This window comes from Pantherophis guttatus, chromosome 1 (genome assembly GCF_059756535.1).
Source record: "Pantherophis guttatus breed Tessera chromosome 1, ASM5975653v1, whole genome shotgun sequence".
Taxonomy (NCBI): domain Eukaryota; kingdom Metazoa; phylum Chordata; class Lepidosauria; order Squamata; family Colubridae; genus Pantherophis; species Pantherophis guttatus.
In genome coordinates this window covers 30,493,857-30,515,950 of record NC_142063.1, presented here as the reverse complement: position 1 = coordinate 30,515,950, position 22,094 = coordinate 30,493,857, and the positions used below count along the sequence as shown (strand labels likewise).

General features: G+C 42.7%; 1 protein-coding gene across 4 annotated transcripts in view; it reads right to left on the bottom strand.

Moving 5' to 3' along the window:
• Nucleotides 1-22,094, bottom strand: part of ARMH4 (armadillo like helical domain containing 4) — a 66,619-nt gene that overhangs the window by 4,401 nt on the left and 40,124 nt on the right. For 3 of the 4 annotated variants that reach the window (XM_034433438.3, XM_034433439.3, XM_060693612.2), the window contains 2 exons: nucleotides 10,270-10,301; nucleotides 1,523-1,657 (listed from right to left, as the gene is read on the bottom strand). In XM_034433438.3, coding sequence (XP_034289329.1) covers nucleotides 1,523-1,657; nucleotides 10,270-10,301 — 167 coding nt within the window. Of the gene's footprint in view, nucleotides 1-105; nucleotides 212-1,522; nucleotides 1,658-10,269; nucleotides 10,302-22,094 lie in introns of those variants that run through there. The other variant, XM_060693611.2, reaches the window with a different exon arrangement.

Sequence of the window (22,094 nt, the reverse complement as noted above, 5' to 3'; positions counted from 1 at the left end):
AGAAAGAAAGAAAGAAAGAAAGAAAGAAAGAAAGAAAGAAAGAAAGAAAGAAAGAAAGAAGGAAAAACATTAGCTACAAGGAAGACAACAAGAAAGACACTGTTTATTTCTTCCCTGCCTTGAAATATTCAGCTGCTGCAGCTTTCTTCAACCTACTTTCTTCCACATATGCTAGACTTCAGCATATCCAAAGAGCTGAAGTCCAATAAATCTGGAAGACACCAGAGAGAGGAAACTGGATTAGTTATAAACTTGGAGCACATCAAGAATAAAGCGATCAAGACCAAAGCAGGTGCCTCGTCTAAAAAGGTTAAGAAAATCTGACTCAGTTACACCAAAACACTACAGAATTCAGATTAAGCAGAAAGACATTAATTCTACATCACCTACAAACTAATTTGTGCATGTTCCCATTTTTTTACTTTTTTGGGACTGAGACTGGATTTCCATTCTATCATTCAGTCTTCTCCAACTTTGTGTGTTTCAGATATACTGAATTACTAAGCCAAGATGATGGAAATTGTGGCTGAACACTTCTGGAACATACTGGGTTGGAAAAGTCTGCATTTAATCATGCTTTATGTGTCTGTACATGTGTATGTGCATGTGTGCCTTTGGGTCAGTTTTTGACTCCAAGCAAAAGTGGCAAAGTTTTCCAGAAGTGATTTGCCATTTTTGCAAGCCTCCTTTCTGGGACCGAGAGAGTATGACTGGCCTAAGTACACCCAGTCTTCCAGTTTCTAGCCTGGTGCTTTCACTACTACACCAAAGTAGCTCTCTTTTAATAATGCATCTTACAAATCTAATTTATCTCAGATAAAGCCAATGTACCCTCTTTTTATTAGCAGAAACACAGCCTATGTCGCCATAGAAATAAACTTTGGGTGCCTCAAAGGAAAGGAGTGATACAAATACAGTAAATGGATACTTGCTTTGAACCATTCTATATTCATGTCAAAAACACGAACTGAAAACTATAGACCTGTGATGGCGAACCTATGGCATGCATGCCAGAGATGGCACGCAGAGTCCTCTCTGCTGGCACGCGCACAGTCGCCCAGGTCAGACCTCCGTGGCGTTTCCTTCGTGAGCTTCTGTTTCCCTGCAAACGATGAAACAGCAGCTCACAAAAGAAAAAGATCTTACCTCCTGTCGGTGTTGGGATGTCCCACCTCCCACCGGCCAGTTGGTCTTTTGGGTCTCTGCTGCGCATGTGCATATGTCCGCACTGCCGCATGTCCATGCATGCACACAAACATGACTGCACACATGCATGTATGTGGGCATGTTGGTGCATGCATGCATTTGTGCGCACACATACCTTTCCGTTTGGGCATGCGTGCGCACGCAGTTTTGGCACTCAGTGTCTAAAAGGTTCACCATCACTGCTGTAGACACTTAAGGGCTTTAAGCCTTTGCCTGTTGATTTGAAAGATAAGATGGCACTTTTCAAGAGCAAGCAATCATTTGTGGCGAGGAGAGAACTCGAGCAATTTCACAACATTTAAAAAAGAATACTAACCTTTCGCTTATGTCTTTTAAAGCCATTTCTGCGACGGCGGTTCATGATCTTGATGCTATAAAGCGCTCCCAGGATGAAAAGGGCTCCAGCAATGCCTACACCCACTGGGACCAGCATCCCAGACATGTATCCTGCCTAAGGAAGGAAGGATGGAAGGAAAATTGCAAGTAAACATCAGGTCAAGCTGGATTTTTATTATGCTTTTAATTATTTGGCCACTATTAATGTGTTGCAGACCTCAAACAATTGGACTATATTCTTGCAGAAGTGTTTCCAACTGTTAGCGACCAAGCTGCTACTTTTCTCTGCTGTCATTTAAACATAGAAAGTAATACTTAAGTTCTTAGTTGTAACTCTGGCTCTATCTTGTTTTCTTATATCACATACTCTCGATTATTTAATTTTACAATCTTACTACTGTGATTTTTTTTTTAATGGTACATTATATGTTGTGACCTGAAGTTACAACAATAGACTTATTTATTATGCTCGAAACTGATGTAGAGCTCTTTGCATTAATTGAATGCATTGCTTGGGACGCTTGAAGTAAAAAATGCGGTGCACAGGGCTATTCTCAAATTATGAAAGCCAGCAGCATCTGCAGAGGACCGCAAGGGAGTTTGGACAGAGAGATGCCAGCAGCATCACAGGGTCAGAGTGCCATCCCGCCTCTTTTCCTCATGAATCATGATAACAAAGCCAAAAGCAGCAGAGCTTGTGATGCAATGCTAAAGGCAGAAAATTAAACATTGTGGGAAAAAGCTTTACATAAGTAAAGGTGATCTTTGACTTACAACAGTTCATTTAGGGTTAGGGTGATTTATGTAAGAGCCATGGTGGCACAGTGGTTAGAATGCAGTATTGCAGGCTAACTCTGCTGACTGCCAACAGTTCAATCCTGACCGACTCAAGGTTGACTCATCTTTCCAAGATCAGTAAAATGAGGACCCAGAATGTTGGGGGCAATATGCTGACTCTGTAAACTGCTTAGAGAGAGCTGTAAAGCACTATGAAGCCGTGTGTAAGTGCTGTTGCTATTGCTTTTACTAGTGACCATTGCTGTGTTATAGGGCAAAGAACTGAAAAACACACACCAAGTTCTGACCATACTCCCAACTAAAAAAATGAACAGCAGCAGGCCAGAAGTATTAGAGATACTGACACACAGTATCTTCAGCATATACAGCAGTGAACCCAATACATTTCCTCAGTACATCCTTGAAGAAATATGCTAATTTTTTCTCCTTCCAAAAGCTTTTGAAAATTAATTTCCATTTAATGACCTCAAATTTTAACATTATAAAAGGGAGAGGGAAAATATCACCTGTCTTCTCTTCTACAACTGGAATAATTTTGGGGGGGGAAATCTGGTATTTTACAAGTTGCTTTCTTTCCCAGGGCAAAACAACATAAACCTTTAAGCATTTAGGACTGTTTATGTTTCTTTTAGGGTGACACTAATTAGAGCAGCTTTCAGCATAAAAACAGATAACTAAGGATAAATATGAACGCTGATCTTGTACAATAAAACAAAACAGTATTAACAGTAGAATAAAATTAAAACAGAAGAATAATAAGAGCAAGAAACTTATGGATCAACGTCTCACTTTATGAGAAGCGTTTAAATGAATTTTGCTGATACCGAAGAAACACAAAGCTTAAAATAAAGGCACAGACACTCTGCATATTCCCGTTGCAAACAAGTATTTGCTTTAATGTCTTGGATTGTATGCTTATTTTCTCAATTCATCACGCTAGAAATGGGTGGTACATTTGTTGCACGTAATATTTAGGAATAGGAGAAAAACATGTGACTATAAAACTGGTTCTTCCTAAAGCATACATTGGTTATCTGTGTTGGATGCTTATCCTACGGTTGGGTAGATAATATATAGAAAACTATGTTCTGTAACTTTAACTGCTACAAAGGTGACTAATTGGCTGTGCTAAGCAGACATAAAAGAAGGCAGGAAGTTCATTCACTTCTGCTCCTGCTATTAGAAGGTTGAACTGCTGAAAGGAACTGTGTCAGTGTTCCGGAAGAGAACTGGAATTGTAAGCAAACTATGTTTTGTGTTGAACCGTGATTATTTGAAGAAGTGTTATCTTTGTTTTGAGAAGCCAAGTTTGTTTTGTTTTACTACAAGTAAAGACTGTTTATTTTTCTATCAACGTTCAGAGTCTGTGAGAATCTGTGTGTTTTGCTAAGCAACGTATCTATTCGCTGTCTGGTTCGTTGCACTACTTTGCAGAGGGCAGTTTTACCCTCAACAATCTGTTGGATTGGTAAATAAAAGTACCAACATAGCAAAAGCTGGTTTAAGCTATAAGTTTTGCTCCACTATTTATTCTCACCCTCATTCTTTAGGGCAAGGGGAGGAGATAAGTATTCCTTAATTAGGCTTAAGCCTCACTAGCCAGGGGGTTCATTCCAGACTGTGGTTAAAAACAAATTAAAGATGGCACATGTATGTATGACATCCATAAAAAACTGGTCGAGTTTCCATTATACCATCGTAGCTACCACCGTGCCCTTTTTATATCATTCGCCATAGACAGAGTTGGAAGGGACCTTGGAGGTCTTCTAGCCCAACCCCCTGCTCAAGCAGGAAATCCTAGACCATTTCAGACAAATGGCTGTCCAATCTCTTCTTCAAAACCTCCAGTGTTAGAGCACCCACAATCTCTGGAGGCCAGAACAGAGACACCCTTCTAAGTAGTGACACTGCCACATTTCTAAATGCACCAAGCTTAATGTAACATATATTCAGTTTGTAGCCAGACCTTCACGTAAGGGCAGGATTAGACCAGCTTCTTTCTAGCCAGGAGCAAACAGGACAAGCTATTTCATACTGAATCATTACCTTTGAGGCAAGAACCTGGGTCAGTTATGTGACCAGGAGTGTTCACAGAGGACAGTCAAAAAGTCAAGATGGCAGCTTTGAAGAGTGTCATTGAAGCTTTGCCTGTTCGTTTTTAAAATGTGTGTCGCAAACATGCAAGGCACATTAAAAAAGGCAAAGTTCAGTGACACTGTTGCAGCCACCATCTTGATTTTTTTTTACCTTACTCTGTGAACACCCCTAACGGTGATCGTGTCACTAGTTGATGTGCTACAGGTGTGGGGTATTTTGGAGACTTGAATGGGATGAAATGAGGCAGTCAAAAATGCATTCCTTATTCTCCAGTCAGGGGAAGAAAAATAAGGCTGAAGTTTGAGGATAACTTTATTATTTAGTTTGGCAAAACAACCAATTTTTTTTTTTAAATGCTGATTTGTCTTCCAAATTTTGGTTGTGTGTGATCTCGGGTATGATCTGGCAGCTGAATATAGGTAGTCTTCAATTTATATCTGTAATGGAGCCTGTCCATTACAGTCATAAGTTGTGATGGTTGTAAAGTCATCCATGTGACTTAACCCAATTTTGCAACCTTTTTGGTGGTTAAGCAAACACCACAGTTGTTAAGCAAATATACCGTGTTTCCCCGAAAATAAGACCTTATCTTATATTTTTTTGAACCCTGAAATAAGCGCTTGGCCTTATTGCCATGCACTCAAAATCCCGATTGGGCTTATTATCAGGGAATGTCTTATTTTGGGGGAAACAGGGTACATGGTTATTAAGCAAACCCACTATGGGCAGTTTTCCTGAAAACCAGAAGTAAAAGCCAATTTTCAGTAAAACCATCATAAAAACACATGACCAAGGATGCTGCAAATGACCAATTGCCAAGAGCCTAACATGTGGTCATGTGACCATAGGGGATGGCCATTGAAACTTTAGAATGGGGTCATAAGTACACTACCCGTGGGGAGGCCTGCTGTAACTTCAAACAGTTGCTAAGCAACTGATTATAAGTCAAGGCCTATTTGAATAAGCTGCAGGTTATCCAACCTAAAGCATTAAAAAAAATCAAACAGAGGTCTACACTAGTGGGGGTATTCAGCCAGTTCTGTCCAGATTGCGCAAACTGGTAGCTGTGATTGCGGGAGGCACCGCCCACCTGCCCGGATGTAATGCGGGATTACTGCGCACACATAGAAGGCCATGAGCATGTGCACATGCGCAGAGGTGGCACGTGCAAACGAAACGAGTGTGTGTGTGCGCTCGCTCGCATTTGCGAACCGGTAGGGAAGGTAAGTGAATCCCACCTCTGGTCTACACCTACATAAGTCTATACAGAGGTAGAAGGCATAGGGAATGACCTTGGTGGACAAGAGAAAGAGTTGTTACCAGGGAAACAATCAGACTACTGGACTACTGCAATGCTCTCTACATGGGGCTCCCCTTGAGGAGCACCCGGAGGCTCCAGCTGGTCCAGAATGCGGCCGCGGGGGTGGTTATGGGAGCGACGGGGCGCTCCCATGTGACCCCCCTCCTGCACGAGCTGCACTGGCTCCCGGTGGTCTTCCGGGTGCACTTCAAGGTTTTGGTTACCATCTTTAGAGTGCTCCATGGCTTAGGACCGGGGTATTTACAAGACCGCCTTCTGCCACCAGTAGCCTCTCACCGACCAGTACGCTCCCATAGAGAGGGGCTCCTCAGGGTGCCGTCGGCCAAACAATGTCAACTGGTGGCCCCCAGGGGGAGAGCCTTCTCTGTGGGGGCACCCGCCATCTGGAACGAGCTCCCTCCGGAGATACGGAGGATCCCGGACCTGCGCGCTTTTCGCCGTGCCATCAAAACATTTCTTTTCCAGCAGGCCAGCCTGGCCTAACGTCTCTTTTAAACTTTTTAAAATTTTAACATTCTTCAATTTTAAATTTGTTTTATGAATTTGGGGTGTTTTAAATTTCATTTTCCGGGCCAATTATTTAATTGTATTTTAATGCTTTTTTAACATTTGTATTATATGTATTTTATCTGGCTGTTCACCGCCCTGAGTCCTTCGGGAGTAGGGCGGTATACAAATTCAATAAATAAAATAAAATAATAAATAAATAAGAGGGCATTGTGTTCCGTCCAAAAAAAACCAAGTCTGAAAAAAAAGTCTCAGACAAACTTTTGCCTGATTCACCCAAAGATAGGGAGGTTCAGTGGAGAAGCTCATTTAGACTTAATTATATTTAAAGGATTCTGTTATTATAGCTGTTACAGTAAAAGTCATCCTGATCTATATGGCATTGATAGCTTAGTCTGGTCTACCTTATAGGGCTGACAGTGGAGTTTCATGGATTCACGAAGCAGAAGTCAGCAGGGAGGAAAGGAAAGAGAGTAAATGAGAAACAAATAGGTGAGGATGTGTATACTGATGGGTCTAGCCCAATTCTGAACAATTAGCAAGGTCTCTTTACAGATTATTCAGCCTTCATCAGCCTAGTATCCACAAGGCGTCTCAGACCTACAGGTCAAATATTCCCACTGCTTTCTAACCACACTGGCTGAAAATCCTAAGGGTGACATAGCAACTTATTCAGGAATACAGCACACAGGGGAAAGGTGAGTTGCATTTTGTCCATTAAATTGATAGGGCACTGCTTCTACATTCGTAAATACATTTATGCTGATGCATTTCTAGATATTCTGATGTATAATCTTCTTCAGATATTCCTGCTCTCTATGAGTAGGAAGTTGTGCATGCAGAAGGGCAGGTGATATCCTGGCCATTGAGCATTCTCCACAAGGACAGAGCCACATCTGGATCCTTGGTTATTTTTAGGTTCATATGGAAATGATCAGAGTCAATGGCCTGAGGTGCTTGGAAATGTGTAACTTTTTTTCCTGCAATCTGCTGCCATTCTTATATATGAGACTACAACCCCCATAAGATACCCTGCTTATCCAAAGTTTAATGATAATTCATCTAGCAGATGAATTATCTGCTAGATGAATTCAATGGGTTCCGACTTAACCCAAGCAAGACTGAGTGGCTGTGGGTATTTGGACCTTCTGGGGACAAGGTTTTTCCACCTGGATTGCTCCAGATTGACCCAGTGCACAATCTAGGGAACCTCCTAGACTTGTGGCTCCTGCTGAAAGAGTAGTAGGTAGCCAGGCCTAGGACAGCCTTTGCAGGTGGTGAGCCAGTTGTGTCCATTCTTGGACTGGGAGGCTTCCATGCCCTCATAACTTCTTGTTTGGATTACTGCAACATGGTCTACTTGGGGGTTGTCCCTGAAGAGCATTCGGAAGCTTCAGCTGGTACAAAATGCAGCTGCACATGTACTAAACACCACTTGAGCTGCATTGGTTGCTGGTGTACTTCCAGATGCAATTCAAGATGCTAGTTATCACCTTTAAAGCCCTACATTGCTTGGGACCAGGTTATCTAAGGGAGTGTTTCTTCCCCAAGAAACAGTAGTTTCTACCTATCCAATGTGGTTTGGCAAGTCAGGCACACTGTGGGTCCTCTCAGCCAAGGAACGCCAGCTGGCAGGCTCAGAAGGCAGTCCCTCCCGCCTCCCCAAGGAACATTCCCCCTTCCGAGATTGAGATGGCCCCAACCCTACTGGCCTTTCATAAGGCTTTAAAAGCTGGCTCTGTGACTGAACCTCATGGCCCAAATGCGTGAAGGGTCCTGTTTCTTGGCTTTACTGATAAGTAAGTTATTATGATAAATTATTACGATAATTTTCTCGGCTGTTATACATATATTTATTTTATACTGTTTTTAATTGTTTGGAATTGTTTGCTCTCTAGAGTCAGTTAAGATGGGTGGCTATAGAAATTAAATAAATAAAATAAGAATAATGGGACTGCAGTCCAACACATCTAAAGGAGACAAGCTCAGCGAAGTCTATGTTAGTCTACTAGATCAGTGTTTCTCAACCTTAGCCATTTTAAGATGTGTAGGTTTCAGCTGGGGAATTCTGAGATGAAGCACATTCACCATAAATGATGCTAAAGTTGAAGAATACTGGTCCTAAAGTTTATCACATGTGGGAATACCCTGCATCTGCTGCAGATCACATCCTCACTTTTGATAATGCGTGCAGCAAAGCACTACTAAAGCACTGTAAACCACTCAAATTTCAGATCCTAGTTACAATTTGCTTCCTTCCTGGGAAGGAACATGTACTGTCCTGCCCTTGTTTCTGGCAATATGGAGAAGCTACATGCAAAGTGTTCAAACAACTTTACCTCCCCACAAAGGAATTGTAAAACCCAAGTGAGGATTCCTGTATCTCACAGCTCTCTTCCCCTGTGGATTCTAATGTGGGAAACCTACTTAAAATAAATGTATCAGCTACACAATGTTTAGGTATACATCGCATATCAAGAAGACTGTGGAATGGCAAGGCTCCAGATATATAAGCAATAAATCCTCAGGGTGATTAGCAGAATTGGGGCATATAAAATATTTCCACACATAATTCTGCTTCTACTAATTCTTAAAGAAGAGGATAGAATCCAGGGCCTGTAGCAAAAATTACTCCTGGTAGTACCTAGGAAGAAAAAGGAAGGGTATGATAGACCAAAACAGTCTTCCCTTCTAAATGTGTTGGAACTACCGTGTTTCCCCGAAAATAAGACCTTGTCTTATATTTTTTGAACCCTGAAATAAGTGCTTGGCCTTATTTTGGGGGAGGTCTTATTATTTTGGGGCGTATGGAGCAAGACGGGGCTCCTCTTGCCGTCTTACCTGATTTCCAGCTCTGTCTCCCTAACCCTAATCAGAGGAAATGCCGGGGATCGGCTGCGCGTGCATTTAAATATTTTCGGGGAGGGCTTATTTTTAAGGGAGGGCTTACTTTAGCGTATGCGCTCAAAAGCCCGATTGGGCTTATTATAAGGCGATGTCTTATTTTAGGAGAAACAGGGTATAAACCTCAGAATTCTATAGCACTCATAATCCAGAAGATGCCATTATAAAAATTGAATCCAAGGCTCGAGAAGCACAAATGACCACAGGACTCCAGTAAGACAGCACGGGTATCTTGATGCCATCACATAGCGATGTGCAATGAAATCATAATGCACATGACACCACTTATGGAGATTCATGGTCATCATTCAACTCATAAAACAACTGTGCTCTCTGCTACCCATCCAGAAAGTGTCTGAGTCTTATCAAAAGCTATGAATTAAAATAGGAGTCCCCAATCCTTGGGCCGTGGCCCATTACTGGGCCAGGGCCTTTTTGGAATCGGGCCGCATGCACAGCTCCATGCATGTGAGCGGCGCCCCAAAGGTTTCTCTTCTCTCTTGCATGAATGGAGCTGTGTGTGTGTACATACTGGCCTGGCACTCATGCGGCCTGGCACCCCTCTGCCCTGCCAGGCATGCCACCAAGCCACCTTCTCCCGATGCTCCAAAAGTGGAGCGGTGAGAGCAGAGGCTGAGTGAGACAAGCGCGCCCTGCTTAGCTTCACTGACTCACCAAGGCTACCTGCGCAGGACACCCAATCCGCTTTTGGAGCATCGGGCTTGGTGAGTCTGAAGTACCATGAGCCTGAGCCACCAAAGGCTTCTCCTCTCCATGCCAAAAGTTTTTTCAAATGGCCGAAAGGCTTTGGGGGAGTGATCTCACGCTGCTTAAGGCCTTCCATCCCGTTGCAAAAACTTTTGGCGCGGAGAAGCCTGAAGGAATGTGAAACCGCATCCCAAAGGCTTCTCTTCTCTCTTGTGTGAGTGGAGCTGCATGGCCCTGTTCCCCTCTTCCGCCGCTCCTCCCAGCTGGGCTGCCAAGCCGCAAAGGTTGGGCACCACTGGATTAAAAGATCATCTCTCCATAGTGGATTTCTAAAAATATAACAAAAAATACAGTGCATTTTACAATAAATTATACTGAGAAGAGCTCCCTACCTTGTCTTTCAGTTTTTCCATCCAGCTTCTCACTAGAAAATTAACAACATAAAATTAATTGCAATCAAAAGTCACTGAACATTATGGTAGCATAAGGCCAACGTTAACCCAATTTTGTAGAGGATTAGAAGCTCCTCAACATCTGGAGAGCTTTCTCCATGGTAGAGTACAGATAGTCCTCGAATTACAACTGTTCATTTAGTGACTGTTCAAAGTTACAACGGCACTAAAAAAGTGACTTATGACCATTTTTCACACTTACAATCTTTCTAGCATCCCCATGGTCACATGATTTACATTCGGATCAGGGGTGAAATCCAGCAGGTTCTGACAGGTTCTGGAGAACCGGTAGCAGAATTTTGAGCAGTTCGGAGAACCGGTAGAGGAAATTTTGAGTAGTTCGGAGAACTGGCAAATACCACCTCTGGCTGGCCCCAGAGTGGGGTGGGAATGGAGATTTTGCAATATCCTTCCCCCAGGAATGGGAAGGGAATGGGAATTTTGTAGTATACTTCCCCTGGATGGGGTGGCAATGGAGATTTTGCAGTATCCTTTCCCTGCTACGCCCACCAAGCCACACCCACCAAGCCACGCCCACAGAACCGATAGTAAAAAAAATTTGGATTTCACCACTGATTCGGATGCTTGACAACTGGTTCATATTTATGACAGTTGCAGTGTCCCAGGGTCATGTGATCTTTTTTTGGGGGGGGCGACCTTCTGACAAGCAAAGTCAATGGGGAGGCCAGATTCACTTAACAACCGTGCTACTAATTTAACAACCACATCAGGGTTCGTTAACAAATGTGGCAAGAAAAATGTAAAATGGGGCAAAACTCATTTAACAAATTTCTCAATTAGCAACATAAATTCTGGGCTCAATTGTGGTCGTAAGTCGAGGACTACTGCATATACAGTGGCCCCAAAGGCAGTGAACTCAGCAGCCCCGCCCAAGATCTTGGTGTGTGGACAAGACCCTTTCTGAGACATGGTTAAAACTCCCAGAAGGTGGATTGGATGACCACCAGCAGTTCTTGGGTAAATAGCTCTACCCCACAGCCTCTTCTTTGAATCCTTGAACAGGCACCTAAACAAATCAATGTAAATATCACAATGAGATGGTGAAGAACATATCATATTATAACTAGGCAAAATATAGTTTGCTTTATTCTTGCAGTACTTTTAGAATTATGCCCAAAGTTGACTAGCAGCTTTCCTGCTACAACGTAAGTGATCATTATGCTGCAGTTACAGTATGTTTAAAATGGGTTTTTGCACTATAGCATGTTTTGTAAGCAAAATAACAATCTGGGATTTGAACCAAGGTCAATCCAGTTCAGATGAAGCTAGAAAACTACCCCGACACTGCTTTCTATAAGAATTTGCAAAAAAAAGTATCCTCAGTATGATGACTCAGCAGAAGTGGCTTTGTTAAACCTACTGATGCCAAGAGACTATTAGGTTATTAAGTTTTGTTGTCCTTGATAACTGTTTCACTGAATAAACAGACTTATATCCAAGTTCCAGAGTATAACTGAAAGCAAGAGTCCCTAACCAATTCTCTGGAAGCATCTCTAAACCTGCAACTGATTGTGTATTGTGTAACTGACTTTCAGTGTATTAGATCTAACTAGGCAACCCATGACCCATCAGGTTATTGTTTCAGATGCATCATCATTTCAGAAATATTTACTTAACCTAAACAAAAGGATAGAATGACCATAGGGAGGAGGGGAAAAAAGCAGTGGAAATGGGGGCGATTTCCTGCCAGCTTCTCCACTGACTTTGCTTGTGGGAAGCTTTCAGAGAGAAAGTCACTGGGAAAGCCAGCAGGAAACATCACAAGTTGCTCCAGTATGTCTGCCCCAGGGGTGGGTTCTACTTACCTTTACTACCGGTTCACAATGGGACCGCTCACTTGCTCGTGCTTCTGCGCATGCGCAGAAGCTTCCTGATAACGTATGGGTCAGTGGGCGGAGCCTCCCACCAGTTTTACTACTGGTTCTTGCGAACCGGTCCAAACCGGGGGCAACCCACCACTGATCTGCCCCTCCCCAGGGCCACTTCTGCACCCTCGTGCACCCACCCCAACCCACACTGCACCCGTGTGCAAATTCCCCAAATTGGACTGCACTATGGCACACGCTCCCTGACCCTTGCCATGCCTCTTATGCAACCTTTTACTTCCTCCATACAGATCCTTCCTATGAAGAGATTGCAAAACAGTGTTCTCCAGGGGGTTGAGAAGGAATATTTATCTTGCCTAAACCATGCTCAGTGCTTTTCAAAGAATCACTGAAGTCGTCTCTACTCCCTCTCTTAATTTCTTTAGGAAGTTGTGTCAAGCACTGGGGAAATCAGGAGATTCAGGCAGTTCAAAGGAGTATAAAGATTTATTGCAAGCTTAAGCTCTCTACCAGAATCTAACCAACTGACTGTTAAGGGAAATGAGCGGGAGATAAGAGAGGCATTCAAGGTGGGCTGGACTTAGACCACTTGTGGGCATACAGGGACTCATGACTTATGATGCGTTTGACCCAGGGGTGAAATGCTCCCGGTTCAGACCGGCTCGGGTGAGTAGGTAGTGATGGCGGCGGGCAGTCCGGAGAACCGGTAGCAAAAATCCCTGCCCCCGCCCCCCATGCCCAGCTGAGCCGTGCGATCATCAGAGACTTTTTTTCCCCTTTTAAATGGCTCTGACGATCCAAGCTCTGACGATCCAAGCTCTGACGATCCAAGCTCTGACAATCCCTGCTAATCAGGCAACTCATCTGGGATCGCCAGAACCATTTAAAAGAAAAAAACATTTTTTTCTTTTAAATGGCTCTGACGATCCAAGCTCTGACGATCCTAGCTGAGTTGCCTGCTAATCAGGCAACTCAGCTTGGATCGCCAGAGCCATGTAAAAGAAAAAAACCTTTAGAGCCTTTTGAAAGCATTTTTTTACATGGTTTTACATGTAAAAAATGGTTTTAAAAGTTTTTTTAAAAATTGGCCACGCCCACCCAGTCACATTAACCCCCCCCCACCAAGCCACGCCCACAGAACCGGTAGTAACAAATTTTAGATTTCACCCCTGGTTTGACCCCTCCATCAGGCTCAGCCTGGTCATCTCTTACAAGTTGCTTATTACTTATTTCTTTGGAATTAAGATTTTTCCAAAAGACAAGCTGTATTAAACTGGGAGATTTTTCCTTCCACTCTGGGCAAAAGAAACTCTCAGTAAGTTTATGAAATAACAAGAGAAGCTTTAATTTTTGACAAACACCAAAAGGGGGAATAAAATGTTGATTTTGAAAAGTTAAGATGCTAGATGGACTTGAAAGAATATTTCCTGTGGGGTGCTTAAAAATTTATAAAACAGCATAGGAAGTCTTTGAAACTACTTGTAAGAGATCCTCCTGTGGGAAAATTTTGTTGATTGGAAAATAAACTGATGATCAGAGGGGACCTGAAGGGGAGAACAAAAGATTATTCTTGAAGGAAAACAAACACATTAACACAATGGTTCAATACTATTTGACTATAGAAGAAATAAGCCTGTTTCGGAACGATTTACTCAGAGGTTGCTTACAAGAGCAAGTGATGCTTACAACAGCAAGTGATACTATAGCAGAGGATGTACAAGATCAACAAATTTTATTGGATAAAACAGAGAACTGACAGGGATTTGAAGTTTTAAAAAATGTTGATTAGGAATATGATATAGAAAAAGATATGGATCTCAATATGGATTTTAAAATGTTAGAATGTAAGACCAGTATGGGAAACAATGCCAAAATAGATTTATCAATTAAACCAGCTGATGTGGAATTCAGCCAAGAGGAGCGTGGCAGGATGGCTCATTGGTATAAGGATTCCTGCCATAGACAGGGGGTTGGACTAGAGGACCTCCGAGGCTCCTTCCAGAATCCAGTCCTATAATTCTATGACTCTACGTCATAACAATAAAGGAGGAAATAGAAGTAATAAAGCAGAAGAGTGAGTTGGAAAGCCTTCTTACTTTGGATTTATCGAAGGAATGTATGGAACAAAAAAAAAAACTCCTGAAAAGAGATAAAAATTGTTCAAGCTGTGCTTTGAAGGAGACAAAGAGAATGTGATAAGAAATCATCTTGTGAGACATTGTATGATTTATAAAGTAAACCTGTTGAATAAGAGTTAAAATGAATCTTTTCTTCATTTTTGATATTTTTCTTAGCTTGCATTAGTTTGTTATCTTTTTATTTGTAAACTTTAATCAAATTTTGAGGGGAAAAAAGAAAATGATGATGGCATAACCATGGCTGAGTATAGCAGTGCTGAAGCAGCCACAATCCTAATCCTAATTCCAATCCCACAAGAATAATGGATCACAGATGTTGGATGCATTGTGTAACTTAGTCCATTTGAGGTATCTTGTTGCTTTGTGATTCACCTTTTGTCCAGTTGCAGGTTACAAACAGACAAACTTGTGACACAAGAGTTTGTGTATAAAGATATACCATTGCTCCTGGAAGCACGAAGCCGAAGACACCAGCCTGAAGATGACGAATGAGACTTCGTCGAAACGTTGTCAAGAAACCTCCAATTTTACGCGGGAGAAAACCCGAATAACCAAAGACCTACAGATATACCATGTATATATACAGTGTAAGCTATGGCACATAACTGTTTCACTATATTCTACATTGCTTAGACCAGGGGTGTCAAACTCAATTTCATTGAGGGCCGCATCAGGATTGTGTTTGACATCCGGGGGGCTGGGGTGGATGTGGCCAGGGTGGCCGTGGCCAACTTGACATCACTTGTGTCAGGGGCACCTATGATGACACAAATGCTCTGCCAGCAAAAATGGGCTCCTGAGCTCCGTTTTCAGCTGCCACAGCTTCCTGCAACCCTCTGCCAGTTAAAACAGAGCTCAGGAGGGTCGTGTTTTTGTTGGCAGAAGCTCCAAGAGCTGGTCCTTCGCTGTTTCCAGGGTGGCCCTGCAGGCCAGATTTAAGTACACCGTGGGCTGGATCTGGCCCCCGAGCCTTTAGTTTGATACCCCTGGCTTAGATCCTTCTTTAGCTAAGATTCTGAAATTTGGAGTAGTTTCAGAGAAGGGCTGTACAGGTAATCAGGGGCCTGAAATTGCAAAGATTTGAATCATTGTGTGCAAACTGGGCAATTGTTTAAATTTGTTTAATAAAATAATAAAGAAAACAACTGAGGGAGGTGGATGGGTTTAGCTTTTAGAATTATGTTACAGGAAATAGATTCCAACCGAATTTTAGAGAAAAATACTTCCTAAAAGTAAGAACAGGTCAACAGCAAAACCAATTGGTAACCAGTGATGGTGATGTCCCAAAAGAGGTCAGATAGCCTTTAATCCACATTCCTGCACTAAGCAAAGGGTTAGTCTTGATGGTGTAAATAAACCCTTCTAACTTCACGATTGTGATTTTACATCAGAGAGCTTGAGAAACTTAATTTAGCCTGGAAGAAAAACAGAAGAAGCTAATGCTTCATGTCCCAGTTTCTGTTCCATGAAGAAAGCTGCTTTTTTTTTTCTTTTATGAAATAAGATGACAGGATCTCAGCAACTTTAAAAGGATGAAATCCTAGAGGTGATGTTTTCCCTCTAACAGCATCCTTAGGGCTGAGAAGGCTATATCGGATTGATTTTTGCTTGGCACTTACTAAAATGAGGTGTATGAACCTGCAGACAAGAAGCAGCCATCCCTCAGCCTCCTCCTGGTTTCAGAGTGACCATTTGGTAGCACTGTTCCAATATCTGAGAGGCTGCCACAAAGAAGAGGGTCAACCTATTTTCCAAAGCACCAGAAGGCAAGACAATGGATGGAAACCAATCGAGGAGAGAAGCTACCTAGAACTAAGGAGACATTTTCTGACAGTTAGAACAATTAATCAGTGAAACGACTTGCCTCCAGAGATTGTGGGTGCTGCATCACTGGTGGCTTTTAAGAAGAGACTGGACAGCCATTTGTCTGGAATAGTATAGGGCAGTGATGGCTAACCTTTTTGCCATCGCTTGCCAGGACCAGAAGTCGGCAAACGGGCCATTTCCAGCCTCCGGAGAGCCTTCGGGGGAGTGTGGAAGGCCATTTTCGCCCTCCCCAGACTCCTAGAAAGGCTCTGGAGGCTGGGGAGAGAAAAAAACGGGCCTTCCCACCCACCCCCCCAAGGCCCTCCGGTGGCAGGAAACAGCCTGTTTCCCTACTTCTGGTGGGCCCAGAAGGCCTGAAAATCAACTGGCCGGTGTACGCATGCGCATCGGAGCTGAGCTTGCGTGCCCACCGATATGGCTATGCATGCTACCTGTGGCACGCGTTCCATAGGTTCGCCATCACAGGTAGAGGGTCTCCTGCTTGAGCAGGGGGTTGGAACAAAAGACCTCTAAGGTCCCTTTCAGATCTGTTATTCTGTTATTATTCTGACCAGTTCTATACTGGATTACTCTGTCCCTTTTCCAGCAGCTCATTGGGAAGGAAGGAAAATGAAGAGAGCAATAAACCAAACAAAAGGAGAGAAAGAGTAATGGCAGCAATCACTTCCTTTTAGCTTTGCTTGTTTTTTGCAATGCAATCCCTAATATATTTACCCTACCCCGGTTTCCAGGAAATATAGCCCATAATACCTAGCATTCTCCATCTCTCCTTTAAAGATGCAGCAGTTCTGGGAGAAAAAATAGGCACCTAACTTAATTCAGAGTACCTCCTATTTACATTCTTTCTTTCGGTCTCTAGTGCATTTAAATAAGTCTGCATTTTTCATAGTACTCTCAAAATAGTATTATTCTCTAAAACAGGTCTGCAGCCCACTATACTGCACCCCCCCTTAAGCAACTTGTCAGTCTGGTTCCCTGGGGACATTTTTTTTCCTTGCTCCCACTGATTATTTGAGAAAGCTGGAGGAGAGTAATTTTTCTATCGACTTGTGCTTTGTCAATTTTTCATATTGCTAATTGCCTAATTAGACCCTCCAGCAGGATTAAAGCATCTTTAATGGAGTTCTGCATCCCCTTCCCCTCCCAGCTGAAGGTCTTCGTTTTTGGGTGAAAGTTGTCTATTTTGTAATTGGGTTGGAATTGGGCAGCTAAAAGAGACTGACTGTACTCTTGCAAGGTGCCTGAGTCACAGGTATGCACTTCCATTATGCAACCAGCAATTTAGCTATTACTAGACAACCCATGCCCCATTGGGTCATTGTTTCAGAAATATTTCCTCACTGTGAGTGGGCAAAAAAGCAATGAGAGCAGGAGCGACTTCCAACTTCCTGCCAGCTCCCCTATTAAATTTCCTTGTAGGAATCTGGCAAGATCAGAAATCTTCCTTCCTTCCTTCCTTCCTTCCTTCCTTCCTTCCTTCCTTCCTTCCTTCCTTCCTTCCTTCCTCCTCCTTCTTTCCATCCCTGCCGCCTTCCCTCTCTGCCTCCCTCTCTCCCTAACATTTCTTCCTTCCTTTCTTCTTTCCTCCCTCCCTCGAATTTCTGCCACCTTCCCCATTTATTTTGCTTGTGGGAAGCCTGCAGCAGGTGCAAAACAAGAAACATTAAGTTATATACCTACCAGAGGACCCTGAGGTTCAACTAATACATGATGCAGAACATTCACAATTCTAGTTTTTTTAAATTTCAAAGCAGCCACACAAGGCTGTTGCTTGGATGGTAGGAATAATTATGAGGATGAGATTCATCTGTTTCCTCCCCCAAATGCTTCCCAGTCTAGGTTGCATTTGCTGCAAAATGGGATGGAGGTTAATATACCGGTATTTAAAACTGCAGATTTCTGTGAGACTAAAAAGAGCTCTAAAAAGAGCCTTGGTAGTACAGGGGTTTAAGGCACCCTGTTATTAAGCTGGTTATTAAGACCAGCTGCCTGCAATTACTGCAGGGTTCGAATCTCGCCAAGGCTCAAGGTTGACTCAGCCTTCCATCCTTTCTAAGGTAGGTAAATTGAGGACCCAGTTGTGGGGGCAATAAGCTGACTTTGTATAAATATACAAAAGGATGAAGGCTATTGCTGAGCACCTTGTAAGCCGCCCTGAGTCTTCGGAGAAGGGCGGCATATAAATCAAATTTAAAAAAAAAAAAAAATAGGTGAGAAGGTGATTCCCAGGAAAGAAACAACATTGGAGAGAAGAGTTAAACCCTTTCTCTTGTAGATCATCTACCCAGATAAATTATTGACCCATTCAAATGAGCAGATTTTAAGTAAACATAAACAGTATATATTCATTCATCTCTCCATAAATGATTCTGATCAAACAACAGCTTCATGTCTAGCTTGGATTAAAATATCCTTGTGCCTGTATTTTCCATCATGTGCTCAGCACAAAAACAATATGCCTCCACTCAAATATTTCTAAGGCTTAACATCTAATAGGACCTCATTAGCCTCAGCTCCTGCCAACGTAGCAGCTCAAAAGCATGCAAACGCAGCTAGATAAATAAGTACCACTTCAGTGGGAAGGTAACAGCGTTCGATGCACCTGGGTATATAGTAGTCATGCTGGCCACATGACCACAGAAGCATCTTTGGACAACACTGGCTCCCTCAGATAGGAAATGGAGATGAGTACACATACACACACACACACGTATACATACACACACACCGAGTCAGACACAACTGAACAAGGGAAGCTTGTACTTTTTTTTGTATTTAAGCTGCACAGATTTGACCAATAAAGGGCAGCAAAGAGACCACTGCACTCCAGTTATCAGGTATTCCAGAGATGGACCCAAGCTATATACCCAACCATGGTAAATCCCAACCCTTTTGAAAAATAGCTGATTTTTAAAAGCATCTCAGAGGTAGGGCTACTTTAAGGAATTTGGGAGCTCCCCTTACACATAGTCCTAGATTAACATGGCACATGGAAGTGGAGGTAGAAAAAAAAAAGAAGAGGAAGAAACAGTGTACTTTGGGGGGAAAAATAAACTTTTTGTGCAAAAAACATGATTTGGAAACAGAATAATGCATTTACCATGCAATAATTACTTAGGAGAATGATTTAATTGACTCAACCTAATCCACTGGCTAACATGGAGCCTTTGGTAGATTTGTCTCACCCCTCCACCTCCCACTCCTAAGGGCAATCTTCCCATTAGCTAATATGGAGCTGCTTTAGCCAATGCATAGACCTCCCCTTTCAAGAACTCTTGGCCTGGGATGAAGACGGGCGCAGCAGAGGCAAGCTGTCACAGCCTTCACATCCTGGGCTGATGATGAGGGCTATGCACACTTTTCCAGGCAGGTTATTTGCTCCGCAGGATGCTTTCTGGGAAAGAAGTGCAGCTGTGCTATGACGTCCCCAGTTGGCCTTATGCTAAGTTTTGTCGTCCTTTTATTTTGAAGTAGAGGCCCTTGGGTTCCTACTGTGACAGGTGAAGCGAAACAAACAATTACATTTTTTAAGATTGCTAAGTCTGTTGATCAGTCCAGCTAACTGCATGATTTCCCTTCAACTCACAAAGCCTTTTGGAAACCGAACTGGCCAGAGCTGTCGAGAAGTACAAGGACTCAAAGCTTATTTTTAGCTAAGCAGGAGAAGGAGGAGACCTCAGGACTTGCATAGGAAGACACGTATATATTAGCTTACTGCAGAGATATTATCTAAATCAGGCAAACAGCTGGTCCTGCCCCAGCTCCTCATCCTTCTCCATCTGGACTGGCCCCATGGACACTCAGCCTGGATCTTGCCTAGTGGGGAACTGGGCTAACATTACTCCTGAACTGCAGCATTGTGCAAATCAAAGGAAGGGGATGCAGAGGGTGAGAATCAGGGGTGAAATCTAGCAGGTTCTGACAGGTTCTGGAGAACCAGTAGCGGAAATTTTGAGTAGTTTGGAGAACCAGCAAATACCACCTCTAGCTGGTCCCAGAGTGGGGTGGGAATAGAGATTTTGCAATATCCTTCCCCCAGGAGTGGGGAGGGAATGGGGATTTTGCAGTATCCCTCCCCTGCCATGCCTACCAAGTCATGCCCACCAAGCCACGCCGATAGAACCGGTAGTAAAAAATTTGGATTTCATCACTGGTGAAAATGGACAGGTGAGCAGCAGCAGCCCAAACAGGGTAGATTACATCCTTGACTCAGTAAATATTTGAATAACATGGTACCAAAGAGAATAGCAATATATTTAGAGCAAATGACAGCATTTATAAAATTATATATATACAGTATAATTGTCTCTCTACACACACACACACTCTTTAGTACACATTCCCTTTTATTCAGAGTAACTTATACATCACATCCTACTCACCCTATTTATGCCATTCATGCAGCGTCAGCTTGTCTTTATTTCAACAGATCCTTGCTCCTTTCTCTTGTGATTTATTTCATTATTTTAACCCCACTGTTATTCAACTGAAGGCAATATACATACCTAATGTCCCTGTATCTTATTTTCCCCCATAACAACAACCATGTGAGGTGAGCTGGGCTCAGAGACAGACCTGGCCCAAAGTCATCCAATTGGCTGTCATGCCTAAGGAAGAATTAGAATTTCCCAGTGGTGGGATTCAAATAATTTAACAACCAGTTCTCTGCCCTAATGATTTCTTTCAACAACCAGTTCACCAAACTGCTCAGAAAGTTAACAACCGGTTCTCCCGAAATGGTGCGAACTGGCTGAATCCCACCATTAGAATTACCTTTCCTTGGTTTCTAACCTGGTCCCTCAGCCTCTACACTGCTGTTTTTCAAACTTGGCAATTTTAAGATGTGTGGGCTCCAATGCTCAGAATTCCCCAGCCAGCAAGCTGTCCCCAAGTAGTCTCATATCCTCGTATTATAGAAACACAGGTCCCATAATCCTTTGATATTGCCATACTAGTGATGGGAACTGGATTTTTTTTTAATTCAAAAAACCGCCATGCTAGAGGAACGTTATTCTCTGTCATACTGGCCATGCAGTAAAGCTGTCTTTACCTCAGAACTGTTACTCAGTCAAGAGCAGCTTTTCTAATATTCATCAGTTAAATGCAAACCCCACCCCCCCATAATGATTCCACATCTTACAGGATCTAATCTGGGTCGGTCTCCAGGACCAGGCATTTAATCTTTTCAGCTTTCACACACTCTGCTAAAGAGAAGTTCCCTGAAGATGGGCTCCAACACAAATCCAAAAGCTCAGAAGACTAAACTTCTCGTCCCGGTGACCAACCCAGATTGGATCCTGCAACATCATCCTGGGACATGCATATCTGCCTTCATTCAGGCCACATCTTAGTTTAGAGAAATCCATGTGCTTGTAAACAAGGAATGGTGTTAATGGGCTCTTTCCCAGCAATGTGTAATAACAATGGAAACTATTCATTAACATGCAAAAGGATAATGGTGTAAAATGAACTATAACTATGCTTATTGCAATTGAAGAAAATAAAAAGATTTAAGAAAAGGAAAAGGATTTATTAACTCTTGGATGAAAGCTCCACTGTTGAAAAGGTTTCTCGGGCTAAGATGCCTAAATTAAAAAAGAAATTGGTCAAAGGAGGCCAGTGTCATTATTTAGATAGGCAACTAATTCTTTTTGACAGCTCAACAGAGACCTGACAAGTAATTTTTTTTTTCAGGGCACAGACTATAATAGTCTTGAGATAGAGGCTGACTGCTGGGTATTAGGAGAAACATGGTACCAGTAGTGAGACAATGTAACTGAAGATATGGCAAGGAAATGGGACAAGCTTTCTTAGATTTGCTCAAACTAAGACCGGATAGACATTTGCTGAGAATGCTTCCATCTGGATTTCTACTCTTAGTATCGTTAGAGGCCAGTTGGGCCATCTAACCAAGGAAACAATCAATCATCAAACAAATCAACCCAGAGTTCTC